A 27,063-nucleotide genomic window follows, 5' to 3' on the forward strand; every position below is an offset into this window, starting at 1 on the left:
AGACTCACTTTTTCATTTTCTTGGCATTGTACTTGACTTGATAAGCAGCCTGGATGACTTTGTCTGGTCCACTGTCCAGCTGATGAGGGATGACCTTCTGAAAATGCTGTAACAGAGTGAAAATGTCAATCAATGCAATTGTTGATTATGAGTTTATAATTGAGAAGAAAATATTTAAAGATACTCAACCTGCAACATTCCCTCCATGTCCAACTGCATGAGCTCAGCCTGATTCATCTGCAGGATGGCCATCCCCACACGAAACACTATCTCTAAACCCTGTAATAACATGCAGTGATGACGTTCAAGCTCCAAAAATAATTGCAGTAGCGTGATGGGACCAACAGAGGGCGATAACAGACAAATGAAATACTCAAGTGTGCTGTGTTCTCAATTAGCTTAGCATGCAAAACATACAAAAACAAAACAGACTGTAGGCGTGTTAGAGAGAGAAGGATGACAATAAAATGTCCTTACCTCACACATGAATATATCAAAGATCCTGGTGGCAACAGGAAGAGGAAAAGAGGTTAGGAAGATGGTGAGGAACCAGGATGAAGCATACATGGAGGTGTGGAAACTCTGGGCCTGGAAGTGCACATGGAGCTCTGGTAGCTGCTCCTGCAGGGAGAAAACAAGACAGAATGTAAAATCATCAGTAAAAAAAGAGAAATCATTATGCATCATTCATATAGCATGTTTGTTTTAAAGGGTTAGTTCACCCCAAAATGTAAGGTACAATATCATTTATTCTGCCTAATGTAGTTTTAAACCTTTATCAATGAGTCCCAACAATAAGCATTTTTCTAAATATCTTCTTTTGTGTTAAAAAGAAAAAAAAAAGGTTATGAACAAGTGTGAGGATTTTTACAAGATGAGGAAAGTGTACACTTTCTACACATATTTATGAGGAACTAATTCAGAGAAAGTCATCAATTTTAAAGGATAGCTGGCATGCCACTGACCTGAATCATACATTCAAACTGATACATGCAGAGGCCCAATTCAGCCATACTGGGTTTGAAAAGCTCTCTCAGCCTGTACTCCTGCATCAGTTTCACAAACACACAGAATGCTTCTTCCTCTGGCATCTACAAGAACACAATTATACACCATATTAATACAAACTAACAACAATTCCAATAGACAAACATAAATTTAAAAAAATAAAACTATAAACCAGATTATTATTACCGAAGATTACATGTTTATTAAGCACATAATAAATTAGCTTTCAATATTACTTTAAAAAGGCTGATAATACAGACTGTTAAAAAAATTATCTATAAATGAAGTATTTTTTGACAGTGTTAATACCTGCATCAGAAGAAGTCCAACAATAAAAGCACTTCCTTGACAGTAGCCCACTTCTCGATCAACCAGAGAATAAGCCTGTAAATGCCAACGTAAGGTTTAATGGAGTATCATTTATAAATATCATGAATATCATTATTATATAATTTATAAAGTCATGAGTTTAGTGCTGATCGTGTTCTGTTATTCCACCAGACAACCCTACGAGTCTCTTATCTACTCTAAACACAAACCCCAGTGACGGTGTTTTCCTTGGGTAAGTTGTCATTAAATAACATCAAACAGAAACTGATGTAAGGTGATATGTAGGGTAAAGATCTGGAGTAATACCTATAAATAACTCTGAACGATAACATCTGTGTCTTTTCAAACCCTGACTATGAAGAAAGCCTACAGTACCTTCATCACATTAAAGAGCACCTCCTGACCCAGACTGTCCTTCTCTTTAAAGAACTCGTGCTCGGGGTAGGTACGGGCAATATCTCTGCGAATGAGTTTTTCACAGGGCGAGGTCATCTTCAGCAGCTCAGAGTACTGCTCCTTTATGGGTAGGTTCTGGGCATTGCACAACAACTGCCACACTATCGCTCGAAAGTGATGCGGAACACCTTTCCTAACCAGTTCCTAAAGAAAAGAAAAACACAGATTTAACAACAAACCCTGAAGTCAGGATATAACAGCAGTAAGAGCAAGTAGTCATGTTGTCATATCTAAAGAATGGCAGGAGATATTTGTGTATTTGAAAGATTACACCTTAAAAAGACTGGAGGTTTCGACTGTTAGCATTCAGATGTTCTCCCAGGGGCTTAGTTTGCACCTCAGACAGGATAAGAGCATTTTATGCTGCTAAATATAACCTTGTCAGAGATTTCTACAGCACAGCTCAATGTTTTTTTGCAAGCAAATTATGTTTGACCTGATTAAGCCGTTTCCTGTGCTGATCTGCAGAGCAGAAGATTGGCTCAGACAGCTGATTTCTACAGCTGGTCATTCCTGTGAGGGTCTGAGACCAGCGAGTCCACCTACATACTGACATTCTTTAAAAGCACTCTGGGGGGTGTTAGAGACGCGTCTTTGTTGAAACACCAGGCTTTACAAAAGACTTCTGTTGCTGTTTTCCTAGATCCTCCCATCTGGCTCATACGATGACATAAACGCAAACTGTACTCAATGTTTCACTGAGCTTAGTACGTTTTCTGGGGAAAAGACAAAATTGGGCAGGCAACAGCAAATGTTGTACAAGTGATTCATATCATTTTCTCTTTGTTTCAATGGAACAGCACTTTTGATATGTAAAACACTGCACACTTATTATAAGGAAATAGAAAATAACCAAACTTCCTCATAGTTCAAAGGATGTAAAAGGATTTTATCCATCAATACCAAAGTTAGAAAATGTTTAAATATAGAATTCTATAAAATTTTTTGTCATTTAAATTTTGTTTCCCGCGGCCTCCCTTATAAATACTGGAATATTTGTCCCAAAACAGTTATATTTCAGTTTAAGCTGCTACACATCCTGAAGCAAACAAAACATGCTAACAATAAAACTGTATACAATTTTACATTAAACATTATGAGTTAAAAGGCTCTCTATAGCTTTTAGAATAGAATAATATTTCTGTGAGATAAAACTTTGTAAGGGCTTAAAAATCAATCTAAATATTGAGAAAAATAAAAATCGCCTTTAAAGGTATAATTAAGTTCTACAGTGCATATTATTGAAAATTGAAGTTTTGGAAAGGAAATTTACTAAATGTCTTTATTGAAGATACTTTGACTGATACAGTGTGTTTTTGGCTATTCCAGGGTCACATAAATTTTAAAAAAATTACTCTAAAATGTAACTTTATATTTGAAGTCTTAACTGAAAATATTTTTCTCTCAGAGCCAACCTTCCTCTTATTCCGATTCATCGCCTCAGTCAGTGATGGTGTTGCACTTAGATACCGAAAAATGTAGAATTCACATTTTAACCATGTTTAAATTAAGCCATATGTGTCACCTTTCACTGTGTACTGTTTCAAAACCTTGTAAAAACAATAAATCTATATAATTGTGTAATAGAACACTATCTTTTATGTTAATGCTGCTTACCTTTAGCTGTTTTTCCTTCTTTTTCCGCACATCTTCCCACTCGTTGACAATGCGTCCCCACAGGATCCACGAATCCTCCTCCAAATGCGACAAGTTGGAGGAGGCGGATGAACTAGACACCAGTGAAGAGCCACTGTTCCTTCGAGATCCATTCACAGAGCGTAAAGATTTACTGTCCGTCTCCAACAACCTGGATATAAAAAAATCATAGGAGAGAACATTAATTATAAAAGTTAACCAACTTTTTAAAAGAAGCACAATGCAAAGTGTAATATAAAAATATAAAAAACAAATACATTCAACAATAACATACATCTATTATTATGATGAACATGTTCTATAAGAAAACAAATACGTTTAAGATATAGTTCAAAGGTTTCAGTGATGATTAAGTCACAATAATAAAAAATAAACGAATAACAGTAGACTCTTAACATGTAAATGCATTTTGATTAAATTAAGAGTTTCTGCTGATTATTGTGTATTGTGTTAACTCAGTATAATAAATTATCAATTTCTTGATAATATTATAAGTTAGAAGCAAAGTTAAACAAAAGTCAAATTTAAAAACTCATTATTTTCAATTTAAACTATTTAACTATTTAGCTTTTAACTTGCAAGACTATTAAATAAGACTATTATATAAGTGACTTAATAACCAATAACATAATATATTATAACAAGTAATAGTAAAAAAAAAACAATAACAGTCACACGCTGTTTTAATATTTCCATTAATGTTAAGGGGAATTATGTAACTTTATAATTACTGAACTGAGTGGCTAACAGAATGAGGGCTTAATGCCAGAAAAAAGAAAAAAGACTGCCATCAATGTTGTGGTGAAACAAATATTTGTAATATTACTGCTGATGAACTTTGAGCACTAACATGTTAATTTTGACATTAAAGTTGGAAAGCAGTAGAAGCTAGCTAAGGCTAAACTTGCCCATCATTCATGGTAAAAAGTGAAAACAGTGGCTTGTCTATAACAGACAAACAACCTACTATTCAGAGCAGATAGACATTCTTTAAGGGTATTAACATAACTGTAGATGTAGAAGTCAAGTATTAAGAATAAACAACTCAGTTCTGCTTGCCAAATGTAAATGTTAACTTCTGATCACTAGAAAGTAGCTGTTAATGGAAAATCTAATTTAAGAATATCCAGAGTGTTTAGAAAAAACTAGTTTTTAAAAAACGTTTGTTATTGTCAATGCTAACCACATTAGCACCTGCACAGTGAAAAAAAAATAATTTTTAATATTAAATAAAGTAAAAAAAAAAAAAAAAAAAAAAAATATATATATATATATATATATATATATATATATATATATATATATATATATATATATATATATGAAATAAAGACATGAACATACACTGAAAAAAAATATTTAAAATGTATTATTTATTTCAGTTTCAAATTATTTGTTTATTTTTCAAAACATAGTTAAATATAAATGTTTTTGATTAAAAGCTCTACTAAGACTATATTTGTATAGAATAATACTAGATATTTAATACTAGATATTTGTTTTGACCAATGTAAAATGTTAAGGTTACTCACACAGTAATGACCTGGCCCATGCATTATAGGAAATGGTTTAGAGTTAGTTTATGTAAGCTAAAATACATAAATCAAAATACATGTGATTTAAGCCCAATATTTTGTTTATTTATAAAGTATTGGCCATCACCATCACTGAGGGTAGTGTAAAGGAAGCACCCCAGTGGTATCGTCCTATTAAGGGTCATTCATGTTCTGAGCTCAGAATAAAAAGGTTAACTGACAGTGTTGTCCCCTATCTGCTTATTCTACCAGACTGCTGACAGTAGACACTCAGGGATGTGGCGGTGTATGAAACACGAGTGATCGCTAATGTGCTAATGAACTTTTAAAAAAGAAAATTTTGTTTAAGGCAAAAGATTTATTTTTCATTGGCTCAACAACAACTTCTGAACAAATTTATAAGTGAAACCATTAACCTATTTTTTTATTTGAATGAATGATCAGTTTATGCAGATAGAAAATATTGTTTAGAGCAAATTAATTATTTTTCATTGGGTCAAGTGATCAAATGTAGATGTGAACCATAACACTAATTTATTTTAATTGGATAAAGCTTTCTTTCAGTGTACAGATAAATGTTAATTACACGTATAGCAAAATGTATAACTCTTTAAAAAAAAAGGTTGATAAAATGCATATTAAGAATATATCACAAATATATATTTTTTTCCCAAACGGTGCACAACACAACTGTCATTGTGAACCTGACCCTGGATCAGCTGGAAAACAAGCGACAATGCTTGTGAATAACCTCAACATTTAAAAGCTGACAGATCAGACACAAAGCCATGGAAACCTGATCTCGGAAAAAGAGAGGGGCCCCGGGCCTCTAAGGGCAGCACTAGGTGACGTCATAGACAAGGCTCAGAGGCTAGATCCAGTTACAGCCGCTTTTGGGTTGCACAGGGGGGAGCACTGTTGTTAGGGGTGAAAGGCAGCGAGAGAGAGTCATGGGGTTCACAGCTCAGGGGTTGTGATGCTCAACGAGTTACTGTAGTAGGTGTGCAGAAAGTTAAAAAAAAGAGAGAGATGTCCCTATTAGGAGACTTCCAGTCCCCCTTTTCCATTGACTACTGATACTAAATCCTCCAAAACCTAACTTTTTAATTCAATGTTTGTGTCCAAAGTGCATGGTAAACTGCATTTTAAGTCAAATAAATGTTAATTTAAATTCCAGTCACAAGTTGCAAGTGGATAGACGTGGATTTGGAATGTAATATACAGTGGGTTTAATGAACCCCGTACACAGTTTTTTAAAAGTAAACTCTTTGACAGGGCACAAAACATACACATTTGAAAGATTAATAACTGTTCTGTTTCTGTGCTTTTTTATTTCAAAACCTTAAAATGCAGCTGGGTGGCATGAATGAAGTTATATATCATCATTACCACAGAATAAATTGTCAACTCAATAGATTTTTTTATTCTGTGTATACTGTGACATATGAGCAGACATGGCCAACTGCATGAGCCTAAGTAAGACGCTGCTCATGAGACTGCAGGAAAAAAGCTGACTGGACCACTCGGCAATCGGAGGTGAACTTTCACCTGTAATTATGATGAATTGCTTTGTTTTTTGTTTCATTGCACAACAATTTTATAAACAACACTTTTCTATAATACAATTTTAGATTAATTAAAAAAACACTAAAGAATGCATAAAATAGGACTTTCTTTAGATTTATTATATACTTTATTTGAAGGATTTAAATTTTTAAATAATTAATTTTAACACTGTCCAGAAACAAATTGTTGTCTGATAAAAAAATAGGGCATTACCAAAGAGATCATCTTGACTTTTCTGTTGCTATTCCAATATTGATTACCAAATTGAAACTGAATGTGTGTACAGAATAACTCTGTGTACAATATCTCTCTGTAAGTTAAACAGTTGAATAGCACCACAGCCTCTTCTAACTAAAAGCCTCCCGCATGTCCTAGTGACCGGCCAGTAACATGACTCAAACATTAGATTAGGAAAATTAAAGTAAAACACATAACATGAAGATGTGTCAAAATTTTTTTACATTGTTTTGTTTAAATATTTTGTTTATAGTTTTGTTTAATATTTTGGTAAGAATAATGAAAACTGTTCTAACTGCAACTACAATAATACAGAGTTTAATTCAGGATCTGCACTCTTAATATATTTTCTTTACAATATCATTCCCAAGCAGCCTTGTTCCTAGTTTATGCCCCATCAAAAATTATATCAGGGGCTGCTGTGTTACACTAATAAAAATTTAGGGGGGAAAAAAGTGATTTCTATCTGGAATACAAAGCATCAATTGGGTCATAAAAATCACAAGTCTGATTTTAATTTATAGTGAGAAGCTAGCAGTAAGGGAGAATACAAATCCCAAACCTTTTATTCATTCATTTTGTTTTCGGCTTAGTCCCTTTATTAATCCGGGGTCGCCACGACAGAATGAACCGCCAACTTATCCAGCATCATACACCCATACACACTCGTTCACACTCATACACTACGGACAATTTAGTCTACCCAATTCACCTGTACCGCATGTTTAGACTGTGGGGGAAACCGGAGCACCCGGAAGTAACCCATGCGAACACAGGGAGAACATGCAAACTTCACACAGAAACGCCAACTGACCCAGCCGAAGCTTGAAGCAGCAACCTTCATGCTATAAGGTGACAGCACTACCTACTGCGCCTTAAACCTTAAACCTGACCCTGTAAATCAACACTAATCAAAAACACAGCAACAGAAAAATATATCTGCTACAGCTCAGCCAAAAGACACTTTTATTGAGATATTGGCAAAAATCTGATAATTTGCATCTGCATCCCTTCCAAATAAAAGAATTCCAAATTACGATCAAAAAGGTCTTTGTACTTGTTTAAAATGGAATTGCAGGTATCCTCTAATGCCCTCACAAGACATGTCCACAATGTGAAATGTCAGCTTATGAGTACCCCTGACTTATGATTAACCGTTGATAAAGGTGCAGTATGACCAGTGTCGCCATGAAATAAGTTTAGCGAGTTTAGAAAGACTAAGCACTAACAATTTGAAGTGAGAAAAGCCAAAGTCCCTTTAAGGAAAGTCATTTCACTCGGTGGCCATCTTTGAAACACGTCTTGGGCAGTATGCAAATTCTCCAACACGAAGCTTTGCAAAGCTTATGATTACGTTACATATTTGGAATCACCAATAAAATTAAATAACAACTGTCTCAAAGGTTTCGTTTTTAAACATTTAAATCAAACAAAATCGGCATATTTTCAGGTTACCCAAGCTAATGCGCTTGCACACTCGAAAGGAACAAGATCACGACACCAACTTCATTTATATTGGTTCTACACTTTATCATCTCCTGGATAATGCTACAGAAATTACAGCAATTCTTTGTTTACAAGTTTGTGGGCATTTGAGTAGTTGCTGTCATGTGATGTGCGTTTAACAGGACGGACTGTACCTTGCGTTCGTTTTATACAAAACCAGAAAACTTTTGTTATCAACTGCACTTGATTCATTTAAAAGCACAGATTTCAAGCTTTATGTGGATATATTTCTTATGTCTGTGAAGCAAAATTTCACTGAGATTTCTGTGTGTTTGTTGTCCACCAAACTGTCGTAAAAGCACATGTCTGGTCCGAGCTTCCCCCCGGAGAAACTAGTAGACTAGTAGTTTTCTTATTCAAACACTAAACGAGTGACATATCTTGTGTATTCTATAGTTTTTAGAAAAGCCCTCTCAACAGTTTAAAGGAAAACAATCTAACAGTAATAAAGTAAAGAGAATAGTAGGCCTCAACTAAAGTTGTATTTGTTGACAAGTTATTAATATCAATAGTGCTACCTAAGTTTTGTTTGAAAAAAAGAAAAAGCATAGAACAATAGACATGTTAAATCAAACATATTAGCCACGTCAGGCTTATTATCAGTCCCAAGCCTGACATAATAACAAAACAAACTTATAGGATGTTGACCAAATCACAATAGTGACTCAATTTTCTATGCGAAAAGGCTAATTTTGTTGAAAGATGACAAAAATGCACTTGAAAAATACAGTGAAGAAAAATTGGACAGGAAAAGAAATGCTGGAAAGAGTGATAGACTTGAACTTGCACCACCTACTCAACCACAATTTCAAGACAAGACAAGAGCACGTGGACCCAATGCAAAGCTCTATCTTGATGATATTTACTCAAAGGTCAGAAAGTTAATCCTGGGAAAACCCAGCAAACATTTGCAAAACTCCATATAAACCACAAGCCATTAAAATACTTTATTAAACAGAAATAGAGCAACACAAATGTCTTGTTAAAACAGAAAGCATATATAGGCTTAACCTATCTGATCATTTCAGTAACCATTTAAGACAATTTGCATCAGAATTGTTGCTTCGGTGTTAATGATTCACTGCTGGTTAAAGTGCAAAATGGATTCTTATACAGGAAAAAAACACTATACATTCCTCCCCAAAAATGTAAACTTTATATTTGGAGATCCAGATGGATAGAAAAGTACTTGTTATATGAAAGAATTAAAAGGGCCCCACAAAGAGAAAATAAGAATGAGGCAAAAAAAGACTGCATTAATAAAAAGCGTTGTGTTGTGCGATAGAGAATTGATCAAAGGTATTACTGTGAAGCTGCTCACCACGGGAAGCTCATTCTGCAATCCACATGTCTTTCCTCTGATTCCTTCAAGTAATCCCAAACGTGTCTGTGAGAAGTGAAACAACCCGATTTTCTCTCACACTCTCTTGCTGTCTCCGTCTCACCCAACTCTCTCTCTCCCTCTGAACCCGCATAAACACACACAAGCACTGCTTATCTAAAGTGCAAAGGCCCTCAACCTGTGCAGCAAAGCTAAATCCCAGAGGAGTTCAAAATCGGTCTCATCATTCCTGGAAAAAGGTGCAAAATTAGCTGTTTGCTACACCTGTCATTGGTTGGCAAATTGAATAAGGATGCAAAACTGGCCTTTATTTCCTAGGAGCAAAGCTGTGATACTGCAGCTTCCATTAAAACAAGAGGATTATTAGGCATTGTTTACTTAGCATTTTAACTAGCTTGTCAGTTCCAGTAACATACATACAGCAAGAGGAGTCATTTATTTGTTTTAATCTAGATAAAGACATTATTGTTTATTCATATTTTGGTGTTGTATTTTTAATGTTCTGCTTAATGTACATTGTTAAATACTCTAATCATTAAATAGTTATGAAAACAGTACATTAAACAGAACAACTGTTATCAACATTGATGCAAATTTTAAATTACTCATCATCGCATTAGAATTGTTTCTGAGGATGGCTAATAAAGACGAACGGCTGTTACAGAGGGAAAAAAAGGTAAACAGTTCAATCATAATAACTCTCAAATAATGGTTTCACTGAGCTTTTTTCAGGGAATAAATAAAGTGTAGCTGAACATGTACACTACCAGTCAAAAGTTTGAGGTCAGTTTATCAAGGTGGCATTTACTAAATGTAAAAAAATATTTAAATAGTTTAATATTTATTATAAAAACTTTCTCTGATATCATTTAACTGCTTTCTTAATTTCTTCTTTATTGTATGCAGTTTCAAATGAAATTTCTACTCCAGTCATCATTGTTTTCATTACATTACCATTAAAAAATAGTAAAATAATACTACTAATGATAATAATAATAATTATTATTATTATTATTAATATTATTATTATTGTTAAAGTGATTCCTAAAGGATCATTTGACTCAGAAGACTGGAGTAATTAAGCTGAAAATTCATCTTCAAAATCAGAGGAATACATTTTGAACTACTTTCGAACAGTTATTTTATATTGCAGTAACATTTTGCACTTTGTACTATATTTTTGATTAAATAAATGCGACTTTGGTGAGCAGGATAAGCTTATTTTACAAAATTTAAAAATTGTACTGGTCCCAAACTTGTAACGGGTAGTGTACTTTTTCATATATCTTGTTTGCTGACCCCAAACTTTTGAATGGTAAAATAAAGTCAGGCTGGGCATTTGACAATAGCCATACAATGCATATCATAATATAAAATTCATCAAGCTATAACTGAATTGTTTTTGAAACTCTGCCAGATGTGCCAAAGAGTTTCGATGTGTCAGCGAAACAGAGAGAGAGAATCATGAGGTATCAATCTTTCATGCTTCAGTTCTGTTGAGTATACTCCCTGACCTCACAGAGATATGTCAGTTTAAAGAAAGCCTCTTCTTCTTTAATTAAATTACAGGAACACAAATTAATAAATCAATGAGTAAAAACATGAAAGCAGAGAACCTAAACAAGTAATTCAGCTATATCACTGTGATTTTTTTAAGTGGGATTATATTTATACCTAATTTTATTGGCACAGTTCTAGATTTACAAACTGAACTAAAATTGACTATTTACGGTAGCAAAGTGTTCCTGAAGTGGTGAAATGAGCTCAATTGGCCAAATGTACTGAATCAGAGCTCCAAACACTCCGCAGATCCTCCAAGCAGCTGCCCTACTTTCCATACTGCAGAGAGAACTCTGTGTGGGTGTTACACCCGCCCAGGCGGATCTTTCTGATTCAGTTCTAATAATGAAACTAGCCTGTGACACCAAAAAAAACAAGGTAAAGGCCAGCTCTGGATCTCCAAGTTAATTAATAATTCATGAAGGAAGGGGCAGGTCTTTGATCTCCCCAACACTAATTCAAATAAACGCTTACAAAAAGGTCAGCATGCCCATTAACACTTTAAAACAGCCAGGAAATCAGTTACAGGTGTTTATACGGTCACCCTTTTTGCTTGTGTAAAAGCCACAAGCAAAAGCCTTTTATTTTAATAGGTCTCCTTCCTAAATAACATCCCAGCCATACCCTTGTTTTAAGGGTCATGTGAAAAGCTTTGAAATGAGCACTTTTGTTTGATGCGTGACGTAAATTAAACTGAATCATGAAAACTTGGTGGGACACCCCCCCTTTTTAAAAAAAAAAAACAGCAAATAGCGTTTCGTATTTCACTTGGATTTTTACCAGTGAAAGTGTTTGAGGTCAAGCACATAGCAATACAGCATCTTGAAGACACCAGGACGTGTCAGATACTAGAGAGCATTTGACTGGTCAGAAGATTTAATGAGAAACTGAAGTAAGATGTGGTGTCCAAAAAAAAAAAAAAAATTGTTCAAGCTTTGGATGTTTAGGTCTTAATACAAATTTTGCCACTGTTTTCAAGCACATTAGCTTTTCCTTAAAGGTGTAGTATGTAATAATGATGTGAAGTTTGTATAATTTTCGAGTCATTTCGTTAATTTGCCAAAATATTATCACACTACAAACAAGTCATAAATAGAATACTGTAAGAAGGATAAAATAATTATTCATTGTTTACTGGCTCTTTTGTCTATGAAAGTATTTCTCTTTGCTCAGCTCACCTCTTCATGTCTTTAAATTTCAGTGTTCCGTTCACGTCACACTGACAGTCACATATAATCTTGACCAATGTATACAGTCTGAGCCGAAAGGAGCCAAGATTAGTTCACCTTTCGAGTCTTCTGGTTCTGGAGTCGTTCGTTCATCACGTGACAGAATGTAAAGAGACATGACTCAAACCTGACGACTCGAGAAATGAACGGATAAAAATCTCTTTACGGCTCTAAATGTATAAGATTGGCTTCTGTCTTTCACGTGATGAACGATTTAGACCCAGACGAGGACTCGAGAAATGAACGGATCAAATCTTTTTTTGGCTCTAAATGCATATGATTGGCCAGGCTTTAGTCTTTCACGTCGTGAACAACTCAAAGACGATAGAGGACTCAAAAAATTAACTAATCTTCTCCCACACTACACAACGTGCACATGCGTGAATGAATGAATCACTTAGTTCATTCGAGTCATTTGTTCTTTTGTCACATAACGTGAAAGAAAGCATAAGAGATACGAGTTATTTAATAAACCAAATTGTCTTTGTGAACTGTTTTGTAACATATGATGCTGCAGGGATTACAAACATAAACACTGTTTAGTTGTTGTTTATTGTTTTATTATTATTTACCGAAAAAACTTTATAACAAAACAGATTACTTTAAAATTACAATAATAAAAACAAACAAAAGAAAAACAAAATAGTTCATATCAAGCTAGGCTTTTTAATAAATAAAAATAAGTAAGCTTAAAAATAAATAACATGTTTGTGCCATAAAAGCTTTATGTCAAATATGGCAACTCTTCCCAATTGATGTTCAAATTCAAATAAAAAATACAAAAGCCACAGAGCCTAATTAGCATAACAAATTGACTTTAGAATATTAAAACAACAGTGCACCACAAGCTTGGCTTTTTAAAATAATTTGACATAAATAAGCTTCAAAACAACACTGTGTGGCTTTCCTTGTTGGACTTGGCTTAAGGTTTGTTAGCATTTAAAAATGCAAGCTCTCAAACCTTTGATAGGCTGAGTCTGTTTCTTCTTTCTGATGATTTGAAGCACTTCTTTTGTCATTACTTGGTGGTCGCAAGACAAAAGCTTCTGCTAAATCAGTAAATGTAAATGAAATCTTTTTTATACAAATATTAGATCAATACACAAAGTCTGCATATAAAAACTTTATTAAACAAAAAATGGGGTAAAAATTAACAAATTACAAATCACTTGTAATTGTAGAATTTGATTAATTTATCATATAGCCTAGCTTAGTGTTTGTTTTCTGATAGCAAGGCAGCAAATAGACAAAACAATATGTTTTTTAAAGTATGGTTCCATATATTTGTATAATAACAAAAAATAAAACCATATATCCACCAGAAAAAGTAACAACTTAGCGACAATAGGACAGACCTTTGGTGGTTCATATTAAGTTCCTGAGTCATATTGAAGATTCGTCCAAAATGAACGGATCATTCAGGAACGACCCATTACTAGTATGCAAGTTTGACACCCAGTGGTTGAATTAGGTATTACATTCCTAGATTAAAAAAACGCAAGAGCAGGTTGCCAGATTGAGCAGCGAGTCTGTCGATCGAGCCTAAAGGCTGATTTAAACAGTGTTCTAAAGCAAGGGCACCTGATAAAAGAAATATTTTCCATATTAAAAGGAGCTTTTGTTCTAACCAACACTTGAAATGTATATATTACAAACTGCTTCTAATTCTCGCAGGTAAACAACAGGATAAACTATGATCACCTCAGGTACTCCCTGTGTGCTTCATTCAGTCTTAAATGCTAATAATGTGAGTTTAAATGCCTGTTTACATGAAATGCATTGCCTTACTACTGAAAGCAGCAGCAGATAACTCACCTCAGATCATGAAAATAAAATAAACCTTTTGAAGTATATAACTGTGTGTGTTGTTAGGACACAAGGTTACAATGTAACCTGCTCATCTATAGTTTACACCCATAATATTTATATTATTTGCTAATTAATAACTTCATGTGGAACTCTGAATCTGCATCTCATTTCGGAGTCTGCTACTGTCCAACAGATGTCGCATGTTAGTCACAAGCGCATGCTTTGTGAGCCTTTTTGAATAAATAAATAAAATACACTTTTTTTCCACCAAGGCAACTCGTGGTGCTGAAATATAGTTCACTAAAATTGCATTGGGCTGGTTAAAAGAATACAAGCAAAGCCAGTGTTCTGACATGGAAAACACATCTTCAAAGCAGAATATCTGATTTCAGCATTGTATTTTAGATAAACAAGAATGCTCACTTAGCATGTTAAATATCTGCAAAGATATTATGGTATTTTTACTCTTTAGAAGAGTCAAAAACTTACATACAGCAAAATTAAGACTAACATCTAAAAAATTTTATTTTATTATATTATATTTTACCAGGACGTCAATAGTTGTTCCAAAGCACGTGTGGCTTAAACGTCTTTGATAATTAAATATGCGTTTTATCATGCTTTGCTATCAGATGAACACGATGTGAGCATTATGACAATCCAGAGGCTTATGTTAACTTGATTACACTAATGGCATGAGTACTGTGAGACGCAGCAGGTGATACAGCATTGTTAGTTATCTCCGTATCCAGCTGTGGTCTCCAGTTGTTCTGATGAAGGTTGGGGTCAAAGGACAGCTAGTCTGAACACCACACCCCTATCAGCTACTCAGTCAAAATCTGTAAACAAGCTAAATCTCTGACGTTAATAATAAGATGGAAACCAAAAAAATGGCACATTCATATTTTGATATCAGCTCCACCTTTTCCTGTGGAAAAAGGTCAAGTTGTTTAACTGGTGTAAACTACTAGCCAATGTGAAATATGTAGCAAATCATTCATGTTTATTTTTTTCATAAATGACTTTGCAATAAGTTTCTTAATATTTTTATGTATTATTTTATTCTTTATATTTGTCCCACATTTATATTTGGCACTTAGTTTTAGATTCTTACTAATGTTCATTTTGTATTGCAAAACACTTTATTACCTGTTCCAGATTTGCCTCTGGCAATGTCTATGTGTGTGATTCAATAATATGTAACAAGTTGATTTAGTCTCCTTCCTCCCTTATTTCAGCTCTAATAAAAGAACATCAGCTTAAATGAAGTGACTCCATCTTTCAGTTGTTGATTTTGCTTGTTCAATTTCATGCTTGATGTCAGTGTTTGCCACTTTATGTCACCTCTAATCTTCATAGGACCAGTGCTAATGCTATCCAAAAAAATAGCTTTGATCTCAGCAACAGACCCGTGGGTAGATTCTATAGCTGCTCAGTGCAAAAGTGGTACATGTTCACACTTGCTCTAGCTCAATACCAAATATTTGGCTTTGGCACAAAAGCAGAATGTAAAACCAGTAGTATAAATTGATGCCATGAAAGCGGTTTTGCTCTTTTGTGCATTTAAAATTTAGTTCCCTTGAACAGGCACTACACAGATAAACGGAATGCAGATGCTACACAGAAAAGACTGCAGAGTCGCAAGAGTCAGAACAGCACATAATTCTTCTTGATTTCATTTGCAATTGATCTGAACCCTATTGCATATCTTTGGGATGTGCTGAACACACTATGTCGTTAAAACAAACATACAACATCCCAAACACACATTAATCACTGCACTAAAATCCAACTACCAACTCTTAAGTATTTGCTTACCTAAATTTAAACAAGACTTGGTGAGCGTATGTAAATGACCTGGGAATATTTTAAATTAAAAGATGCATTCTGAGGCACCTGAGACTTGTTAAATTAAATTAAATTAAATTGCTGGGAATGTTAAAGTAATTTGTTATAGTTACTAGTTGATAACTGAATAACATCATTATAAAACTATTTAATTAGAAAAAAAAACAAGGCATTATTTTCCTTGGTGGTGCAGTAGGTGATATGCCTAAATGCTAAATGGTTAGCATAATATGTTTGAAACACAGTTCCTTATGAAATTTTAAAAACAGCCACATCAATCTTTCGCCGGAAGATTTCAGTGGCTGAACAACACTTCTGTGCATATAACCCACTCGCATAACAACAAAATTTACATCAGCTCTGCGTAACTAAAATAGTTTTAAAACAACATTACTGTCTAAAAGAAGTACTTCAGCCATGGTGTCATCCTTCCTCAATGTGCAAAAGTAACTCCAATATTGATTCAGGATTTTAAAAAGTTTTGATTCAGCATTTGTTTTTACTGCAGTCACTCGTGTCTGTGGAGCCATGGCGTGTGTGCACGCTCAAATGGTGGATCTGCATGAACAGAGGTGCTCAGTTGTACAAATCTACATTTGTTGACAGACAGTTTGGGCTACTTATCAGAATTATAGGATTTATCGGCAAGACTAACTTTTACAGGATGACCATTTTTTAGTCTTATGCCTTATCCAGAATATAAAAATACATTTGGATAATTTAATTTAATCATTACTATTGGAATGTAAAGAGACTTTCAACTAGCACAACAAAAAATGTTTCTTAAGACAATCACCTACTGCACCTTAAAAATGCTTTCTTTCCTTATTACCAGATTTTGTTAAAAACATAGTTTTTGGTATTTAAAGACTGTTAAATCCTAATGGGATACAAAAAAAATTACCTTCACATACAGTAACTGTACATAAGCCATATGGGGACAATTTATGGTAAAAATGCTTTGGAAACCACCATCACAAAAAAATGTTGGAAGTAATTTTCTAATCAACATTTACGGCATCGGTCACACTTGTTCGATCAACACGTGAAGACACTGCAGATTACAGGGGAGCAGAGAGTAACAGAGAGCTTCTCAGACCTTTATCTCTAACAGCTTCTATATTTGGAACGAGTACTGTTCCATCACTAGTCTGTGATCTCAACACAGCAACCCTAGCGAAGGCTCCACTATGTTAACATCATGTCAGTGCTCTTGACATTTCACTGTTTGTATTAGAGAGCAGGCTATATTTGGACCACACCAGATGAGAAGCTGTGCAAGACTAGAGCTCTTTAAAATGAGGCTGGACAAGCTTTAAAAGGAAAGTCTGAATGCCAATTAAAGGAAGTACAACAACAACAACAACAACAACGTCAAAAACAAAAGCATGTAGAACCGCAGCCTGCAGACCCTGTCAACTTCCTGCTTTTCAGCATAAGAATTCTGAAACCTAGAATTGTAATGACCTTAAATCAAAATCTCATCCTTTAAGTTCCAAAAAGAAGCAGGGTGGTAAAGAAAACAATCACATGAAACAAAAAATCTCACGTCATTTGTAAACAAAATAAAAGGCATAAGACACAATATTCAACACTGTTCCCATAAAAATGTGGTGAATGGGGAATTTTTTGCAGTGTTTCACTTTTTAAGGCACTTTATAATAAATACGTCCTTCCCTAAATACCATTTATCTTTTTTTTTGTTTTGTTATTTACCTCTTAATTTATTTTCTGAATAGTTTTTTTAAGATTGGTACTGAAAATATTGACAACTAGTAATGCAAATGCAAATAATTAAAATCATGAAAACATTTTACAATTTTTTTTACAACAATTATACTTTAAGGAAAGCAGTGAAAAGTATTTTTATTTTGAGTTTTCACTCCGGTTGCTAATATTTAATATTTAATATTTAGGGATGTTTCGTTTAGAATTTTTGCAGCCGATAGTGAGTACCAATTCATTGTCATGTTGATCGGCCTATACTAATCACCGATTCTGATGCTTTAAGCTTTATAATGTATGAAGCACATTTCCCTCCAAGTGTGATCCTTTAGTGGAGATTTCTCCTTGCCCAAGATAATAACTTAAAGATGTTGCATATAATTTCTTAAACATTTCCCTTAAAACCATTTAGCGTGGACACGTAATGGTCAGAAGCAGTTTTGCAGAAAATAACAGATAAAACATACAAAAAAATTGGTAAGAAAAATCCCTAACAAAGTGAATTAGAAACATTGAAAATGACTGACAGAGAATTCCACGTCTCAATGAAGTTTGGAGCACATATTTGATGCAAAAAAAGTAAAAGTGCACACCTATAAATCTGTTACGTCTTTACTAAAAGGAAAAAGGTCCATAAACTACTGTTTATTGCAATAAGTATATTATGATGAAGGATATGATTATGAAGTTATATTATTGAATATTCAAAGTTTTTTTTTTTTATTATTTTATTTACAGGTAGGTTTCATGAACCTGCAATATTGTTGAAAACACAGAACTTTTAGTTCAGATATGTTAAAAGAATTCAGTTCTTATTTGTCTACTGCATGTAAACTCGTAAACAAACAATTGTGATCAGTTCAGATCAGATCTATCTGAGTGCCAATAATTTAAACAGTTAAAAAAGATTGTGTGATTGTTGCTTTAAAAAGTTTTTTTTTTTTCATTTCATTTCCATCTATTATTTTAATGTTTTATTAAATATAGTACATTCTAGAACAATAATAATAGGCCAAATTCTTTTTTAGGGTTGTACAGAGACAGAAAGACAGAGTTATCAGCTTCTCTGGATGTTTCATGGCAAAACATGATCAAAATTCTAAGATTTTACTAAAAAAAATTGTTAAAATATAACACATTGCAAGCATTGTGCATGCTTTGGGGATTTTAGCAATTGTAAAAATGACAAGCTTTGGTGAAGACTGAAGTGCTCGTACCTGTTCTGCTCCTCTAGTTTGGCCAGCAGCTCCACATCATCTGGGCTGAGCTGAGTCGGCGAGGCTGAGGAGGGTGAGGACAGCGAGGCAGTGGATGAAGCCACAGTGGTGTGTAGCGAAGACGGAGTGGCCACCTGACTAGCCATCTGACTCACCGTGTGCGACACTGAGTTCTTCACCCATGAAAGAGTCGAACTCAGCTTACCTGTTACCTTGTCTGTCGCCACCTTTGGGCAGAAATAAAAAAACAGTATTTAATTTGACGAAAAACTAATTGTACAATTTAATCAAGAAAACAACTTGAAAGCTATATCTTAGCAAACAAGTTTTAGATCATAAATTATGCAATTATTATACTTATTCATAGATAGTATGTGATTTATCCCAACCATACAATACTTTCAAGGTTTAACTTTAACTTGACAAATATTTAAAATAAATGTTCTTCTTAAAAGAACAGCGTAAAATAATTAATAGTTAATAGTTAGTAATAGCTTAATAGTTTTTAGATTTACTTTGTTTTAACTGATTGACACCACAAGATTTAAAATGAATAGACACAAAACACAAGAGCTGAATCACAAGAATCTGAACACAAGTTTTAAATCTAGAAAAAAAATATATATCAACGCAACAGCAGGTCCAGTCCACAACAAAGTGTAATACTTTGATCATTCTATTTAAACAAGATCTTTCCATTAAAACAAACTGTGAAACGAATACCATTTTTTCCTTCTAGAAAACATTATATGAATTTAATAAAAACTTGAGTTACTGCTTCAGTTTGTTAGTGAGGATCGTGAGATGAAAAACTGACAAATCTCTCACAAGTAAGTTCTCATATGAGCAATTTTAGCATTATAATGAGATATTTGCAGAAAACAATTCAAAGAAAATATATTTTATCATTATATTGAAACATCGGTTTATATTTTCCAAAGCAAATAACAACAGAGTTATAGGACCAGAAAAACCTCAATCTGTACACATTTTTTTTATTTTAAATGAGAAAAATAAACATGCGTTTTAGATGTGACCAAAAAAGTCAGCAAGTATACAGTAAACAACATATTTTGTAAAAATTCTGTAAATTAAACTGCACAACCCAAAAGTAAAAATGCTAATCAAAAGGATAAGAGTTTGCTCACTATAGAACAAGCATGATTCATTTTACTTTATTTACCATTTTTGCATTTATGAGGAAAAAGCTTCATTATGGATGTGGCATCTCTCCAGTATGGAAGTGACGGATGTAAAATTGGCACTTGTGTGACTTTGGTAAATCAAATATAATAGTTTGAAAACATTGATAGAAACATTTGAGTATTTTTCAAGTACTGTTAAATACTTGCTTACACAAAAACATTGAAGCAGTTTCGCTATTTTCGTGAAAACTTCCGTTTTTTCATGGCAAGGTTGACGTTTGCATGGAATTGCTCATATATGTAAAATCACACATTAGTGAAAATTACACATTTGTCCAAAGTATGCAGGACAACTAAATTACAGCTAATATTAAAATTATAGCTCTTACAAATTCATAGGTTAATGAGAGGGAGAGAGAAATGGAAAGTGATAGAGAGAGATCTTATTTTTAATCTGATATTTAACATTGGTTATTGAATGCAATTGATAATTAAGAATGTTCAAATCAATCGATTTTGATTTTAGGCCAAATCGCCCAGCCCCACTGGGACTTCTTTTGCTCGCATCACTTAAATTATAGGGGTATCCCAACTGAAATCTAACAGGCTTCATCATGTAGTCAATGATTTTTGACTCTAGCCATGTTTGACAAAGTCAATTCCCACATTGTTGAAAAAAATTACAATATTATCATAGATTTTCACACATCTCTTCATGGGTAAGTTTACTCTTCCTCCACAACCAACTTGTTGCCCTAGTTTACACCCATTTAAAAAAGGGACACGATCTTCTGGACCAACGTTCAATGACAAACAGACTACACCGACAAAAGAAAGGAAACTGTATTCATTCTTTACAGCCTCAAGTGCAAAATGGTTTACCAAGTCATTAGTTAGGTGTGTACACTGTAGACTGGTAACCACCGTGGTATCATATGTCATTCTACATTTCTAAAAGACGACCTTTAGAAGGTTTGGAGAAAGGAAATGTTTGAAGTAGTTGTGTACTTTTCTCTGGAATGACAGGAGTTCAAGCACTGAACCTCTAGTGAAGTGAATAAAAAGGTACTAAGCAATGTCAACTGACAGTACAGAGAACCCAAGACAACTGGAAACAGCAGGCCATGACACTGTAACACTAGACCAGTAAGAAACCTCTTCCATCTAGAATTTCCTATGTGCGCTTCATTCTTACCTGAAGACAGAATCCACCCTAACTGAGTTTCTCCATAATTCCATAAACAAATCCACAGGAGAAAAAGCAGGCACATCAAAAGTGTCTCCCGTCTTCAAATACCATCTCTGCAATCTTCATAGTTTTGTAGATTCCAAAGTCACAGCTGTCTAGGTGTCACCTGGGGTCAAAGTGCTAGTGTAGCAGAGACAGAGGCAGCTGTAAAGTAGACCGAAGCAGCTGTATAAGCTTCTGCCTTTTCTTTTACAGCTGTAGCAACACTAATTCAAACACTGGAATTCACCCGACAAAGAAAAAAATCCTTTTCCTGCAAAACTTGGGTGACGTCTGAGCTGGCCGCGTCGAGCTTCGCGACATAAATGAGCTGTAATGATAAACCCAGGGGAAGTCTGCCTCTGTGCAACAAAGCAGCTTTCTCATTTGCATGTGGCACTTCTCTGAATCCTCTACAAGACTGATCACGTTTCCTCTTGTGATCTCCATTTCTGACAAACTATGACCACACGCCTATGCATGGCTTCTGTGGTTTTACAAACCAAAAAGAAGATGTTTTAGCATTCTCCAGCAAAATGCTTACAAATGACTCAAAGTGGTCAAAGTTGGAAACACCCTTTCTTAGACAGCGTTATAGTCAGAGGTGTGACATAGAAAGAGGCGGAGCAGACAAACCTCAGAGCAAAGTGCAGATACAAATGATTGACAGGTGCGATACAAATAAAATGCAGGCAGCTAATAAGTCATTTAAAAACATATAATTTTGCCATATTATTATATTATTGTAGTTGTTTAATAATAATAATAATAATAATAATAATAATAACAAAAATTAATACTATTTAGTTTGTTCAAGTCATCGGCACAAAATTAGCTAATAAGGCGAGTACTAAAAAAATATCGTTTTATTGCACAGGTAAAAAGCAACCAAGGTTGTTGACAAATGTTCTTCCTCTAATGCCCTGAAGTCTGAAATTAAGTTTTAATACTTGAAACATTTATGATGATGATAAATATTATCAGGGCTTGACAATAACACCCACCAACCCGCCAAATGCTAGTAGATTTGAGCCCAATCGCAATTCTACCCTTTAGCCCTTCCCCTTACCCCTACCCCTCGTTTTGTGTGTGCACACCAAGGGGTAGGGGTGTCCCAATTCTCCTTAGCTTGAAGGCGTAGGGCTAAGGGGAAGGGGTGAATAGCCCTTCGAACAAGGATTTTTCAGGACCACACTTGAAACAGAATACACCTGAGAATACACCTGCCACAACGGCAGAATTGCTGAACCCGGAAGTAAGGAGATCCACAAATTAGTATTTTTGTCATTATTACAAATTTTTAAAACAAACAAGCACATGTTTTAAAATATTCATAATCACGTTCGTGTTTTACTGTCATCCTATAAATTCTTTTTAAAAACGCTAAATTTTGCGATCTATAATCCCTATAATACCTCCTGTACAGCAGTCCCACAACATTCTGACACTCGAATACCCTGTCAGTAATGTCTAGTGGCTGTTAATTGGCATTTTACAGTGTTTGCTATAAATGTTAATGTTGGTTTTGGTGTGTTTACATTGATGAATATGGCCACTGTGTAAATACACAGTACAGTTACAATCTTATTGCCACATTAGATCATTATGATAACATAATATATGCCTTCTGTGATTTCCTGTAGATAAATACCAATAAATAACACAACTGGAATAACTACAGCAGTCGCGATCGTCTGATCTCACATGAAGCAGGAGATTGCGAGGCATATAATGACGTGTGCAGGTGGTGCAGTGCTGTCCCAATTCTTAGGGGTAAATTTTGAAGCCCTTCCCCTTAACCCTCAGTTGTAAGGACCAAGGGGAAGGGGAAGAGGTAGGGGTACAAAAATAGAATTGGGATTGGACCTTAAGCTCAGGCAGGTTAGACAGTTACACCCAGTAGCTTCTTAAGCTGGTTGAAATATTTTTATTGTCAGTGCTGGCTAGTCACAAAATTTTAAGAGTTATAGTTTTTGACCGTTTGTCAATATGCGAGCAAATGTGATCTTAGAGTCGAGAAGCAGCACAACTAACTGTTAAAATAACCGTTCACGCGATCAAAATAAAGCAGGTGAATACCGTTCTCTTTGAAATAGACAGGACAAAAACAATGCTCGTGCACGCACTGTCCTGCTGCTTTTAAGAGCTGAAGATTTTTTTGTGCAGAAGCAGTTGCCGTTTTCGCTTTAACCATTCTTTAAACAGATTATTAATGAGTCTAACGTTAACTGTGATCATGCACATGATCATCTATTCATTATCGCACACAGTGTGTTTTTCACCTGGTTTCTTGCTCACAAAAATTTATATTGAACTCACAGAACAGACAAGTTTGTCTCTCAATTTGCCAAGCTGTACCCATTTTAAAGCTGTTTCTGAAATGTATGAGCTACACACACTTTCAAATACAACTTGCCAGATTTCATAAACCATTATTAGATTTTGGCCTCTTGCGCATGGACTACGTTTACATGGACATCAGTAATCAAATTATTTGCCTAATTCTGAGTAAGACAATAATATGATTAAGGTGTTTACATGAGTTACTTTTTGAATGTTCCTTCCATGATCTCGCTTAACATGTTATAGCACAATTTAATTAACGTCATTGCGTCACCACACTATCCACATTTCCTCTGGAGTTTCATGTAATTTCGGGTATATCATTTTGAATTTGTCGACTTTAACTGCAGTTTGGCAGTTTTGCTTTCATTCAGGAACATTTCATGCATGATGCCTGTGACACACGAGATGTTGGATGTGAACCGCTGAAAGTATGAACAACTGTGTCTGTGGTCCTTCACTGACTCAGTAGGTGCAGAGAATAATGTCAAACAGCCGTGTGTATATACTATAGACTATCCTATCGCAAAATGAGTCAAAAATCCTACACGACAGTAATAGTTTGATAAAGGTGTTTACATGTCTGTACTGCACTTCAATAATGCAACTAATATCGGCATACTTCACAATTTTGAATATGATTTCTGTTTAGTTCGATTATGACCCTAATAGAAGTAAATTAATAAAAAATTGCTGTCATATACATGATAAACTCTAAATTAGAGTATTGTCTCAATCGAATTAAAATCAGATTATTGGTGTCCATATAAACATACACACAGAGTCACTCATAAGCTCAGTGTTCTAAATTCCCAAAGAAAAAGGAATGTCCAACCATGTGAGTATGTTGGCACTGTCAAAGAGTCAATATTGTAATGAAAACATCATCTGGTTAAGCCTAACTCAGGGGCTGTTTACACAACAATGTTTACAAGCAAAAACAGAAATATGCTTTTTGAGTGGGATGTGGGGGCTGAAAAAGCATAAATCTGAAAACCGTTTGACAAGCGGAAGTTTTTGAAGATGCTACAGTTGTAATGTCTGTGTGAACACCCAAAAATTACAGTATTTGAAAATAATGACATTAAGCACAGGAATAGTATGTGTTTAGGGAGGTGTAGACGCCAACAATGGTACTCATATGGCCATGCTGTTGCTCAAGTGTTTGCTAAGGCTTCATCAGCAATGTGTGGATTTACTTTAAATTACAACCATAAGCAGAGAAGACTCATACACATGGCAAATTCTAAATGCATATTAGCACAAAGTCGCCTAGAGCAAACCATCACTTCCTTAAAGGTTTGTTCACTAACTATGCTAAAAAATACTCACCTAGCATTCATAAATAAGCATTTTTGTGTTTTGCTTTTGCGTAAATGTGGATCATTTTGAACATGTTGTCATGTAAATTTAAAGCTTTTTTTAAATCCTAGGAAAATACTATTTCTGTTTTTAGATGTTGTCGTGTAAACGTAGCCTAACTCAGCCTTTTTGGAGTTTTCCGACATTATAAGGAGAAAGGTTACTGCCAGCAAATAATATCACTTCCTTTGTCCTGGCTTTCTAAATGATTCATGCATAGGTTCTGAGAGTTTGTGTACTGGTCAGGCCTCATGCACTATCATTATGCTTAATAAAAATTCCCAAAGGGGTCCCCTTCTTCTAACAGTGGAATTAACATCAAGCATCAAACACAAACAGGCACATAAAAGGAATTAACTCATCTGTAATGTCTGGGTACTATGGGTCACACTGAAAATGTCAGTGTTAGACAAAAAAAAATAAAAAATCTTTGTGAAAAGCAGAACTTGAAACCTGTGCAGTATTGCACAATTCTGAATAATACAATCGTGTCAAAATGACATTCAATAAAGGTAACATTACATTGAGAGAATACAAAAAATCCTAAATGTAACTCAATGAAATTGAGCTCACAAAATTAAAGTGATTGACAGATTGATTGACATTCATTGTTGGATAGAGCTAAATGAATTCATGTCTCTAGTCTAATCTGAAGGTGACATAGTTATGTTAATACTGTATACTTCTTTGTTATACTGTCCCAGACAAACAGACTTTGGCTCATCCTGGAAGGGGAACAAGAAACTGATGTGTATGCACTTTTTATATGCAGTGCTGGAGGCTTAGGAGAAGGGAAGAAAACTGACTACATGGACTTTAAAATATGCTGAAGTCAACACTGTATTTTTAAGCAACCCATTAACTGGCCAGAGGTACATTTTCAGAGTAGGAACCAGAAAAAAAGAGTGTTCATTAAAGATAAAGGGCAAATAACAACAGCACAGTAATTTCTAATTGTGTCAATCTCAGTGGAAACCTAAAAATATGCATGTTTCCAGAGATCTGGTGTTGGACAGGAAAACAGGAAACAATGACAAGAGACGACCACCTTTTTAGTGCTACGTCCACAGGCTGACCCACAGCACATGGTGATTCTGTTATATCTCCAGAAAAGACCACTCATTTTAAAACGCATCTACAATAAAAAAGTGAGTCTGAAAAATCCTAATGAACAAAGACTGAGAAACGCTAAACAGATGTACTGTCTAGACTGAGGTGATTACACATCAGTGTAAAAATACTGTTATGGTTTTCAGTGTGCTGCTCACTAATGTTTTATAACTTATGTCATCACTATTATTTACACACCTCATTTTAAAGAATCTTAAAGAGATAGTTCCCCTAAAATTGAAAATTCTTTATTACTTGAGTTTATTTTTACTGCTGAACAAAAAAGCTGAAACAATTGACTTCCATAGTATTTGTTTTTTTACTATGGCTGTCAATGGTTAATGTTTTTTAAGCTTTATTAAAAATAGCTGTAGTGTTCAACATAAATATTTGGAACAGCTTGAGAGGGTGAGTAAATGGCGAGTACATTTTATTCTTTTTTTTATATGCCTTTTAAAAAATCTTCACACAGAAGTATAGGCCATAACAGTCACATCTAACAAGCCCACATATTAGGTGAGGAAGTCCATATATCTTTTGCATAATATTCAAAGTCAAAAAAGCCTAAATTATATTGTTATTCGCAGATAATATTGCCCAGTGAAATTCTGTATACCCACATACCCATCAACCCTCCCATTTTTCACATCTTGCTATCAACTTGTAAACGTATTTTTCCATATTTCTCCTGTATTTTCAATCAAAGGGTTGCTATAAATATTTAAGAGCCGAACCACCAGGGGACGCCCCTTGCTCTTAAATATGAATTTGTTCTGTGCTTTCATTTTATTTAGGCATGAAAACACTTTAAAATAAATATAAAAATGGCAGGATTCCCTTATTTTCACATC

General features: G+C 34.5%; 1 protein-coding gene across 30 annotated transcripts in view; it reads right to left on the reverse strand.

Annotated features, from left to right (window-relative positions):
- evi5b (ecotropic viral integration site 5b) overlaps nucleotides 1-27,063 on the reverse strand; it is a 75,070-nt gene that overhangs the window by 32,745 nt on the left and 15,262 nt on the right. For 25 of the 30 annotated variants that reach the window (XM_087257308.1, XM_087257298.1, XM_087257307.1 and 22 more), the window contains exons 2-9: nucleotides 19,025-19,251; nucleotides 3,412-3,601; nucleotides 1,714-1,938; nucleotides 1,318-1,392; nucleotides 966-1,091; nucleotides 478-621; nucleotides 190-279; nucleotides 9-106 (exon numbers count right to left, since the gene is read on the reverse strand). In XM_087257308.1, the coding sequence (XP_087113434.1) occupies nucleotides 9-106; nucleotides 190-279; nucleotides 478-621; nucleotides 966-1,091; nucleotides 1,318-1,392; nucleotides 1,714-1,938; nucleotides 3,412-3,601; nucleotides 19,025-19,251 (1,175 nt within the window). Of the gene's footprint in view, nucleotides 1-8; nucleotides 107-189; nucleotides 280-477; nucleotides 622-965; nucleotides 1,092-1,317; nucleotides 1,393-1,713; nucleotides 1,939-3,411; nucleotides 3,602-9,615; nucleotides 9,682-19,024; nucleotides 19,252-21,364; nucleotides 21,476-27,063 lie in introns of those variants that run through there. The other 5 variants (XM_087257317.1, XM_087257304.1, XM_087257313.1 and 2 more) reach the window with 2 other exon arrangements.

Source organism: Danio rerio, chromosome 6 (assembly GCF_052040795.2).
Source record: "Danio rerio strain M-AB ecotype USA chromosome 6, GRCz13ab, whole genome shotgun sequence".
Classification (NCBI taxonomy): Eukaryota; Metazoa; Chordata; class Actinopteri; order Cypriniformes; family Danionidae; genus Danio; species Danio rerio.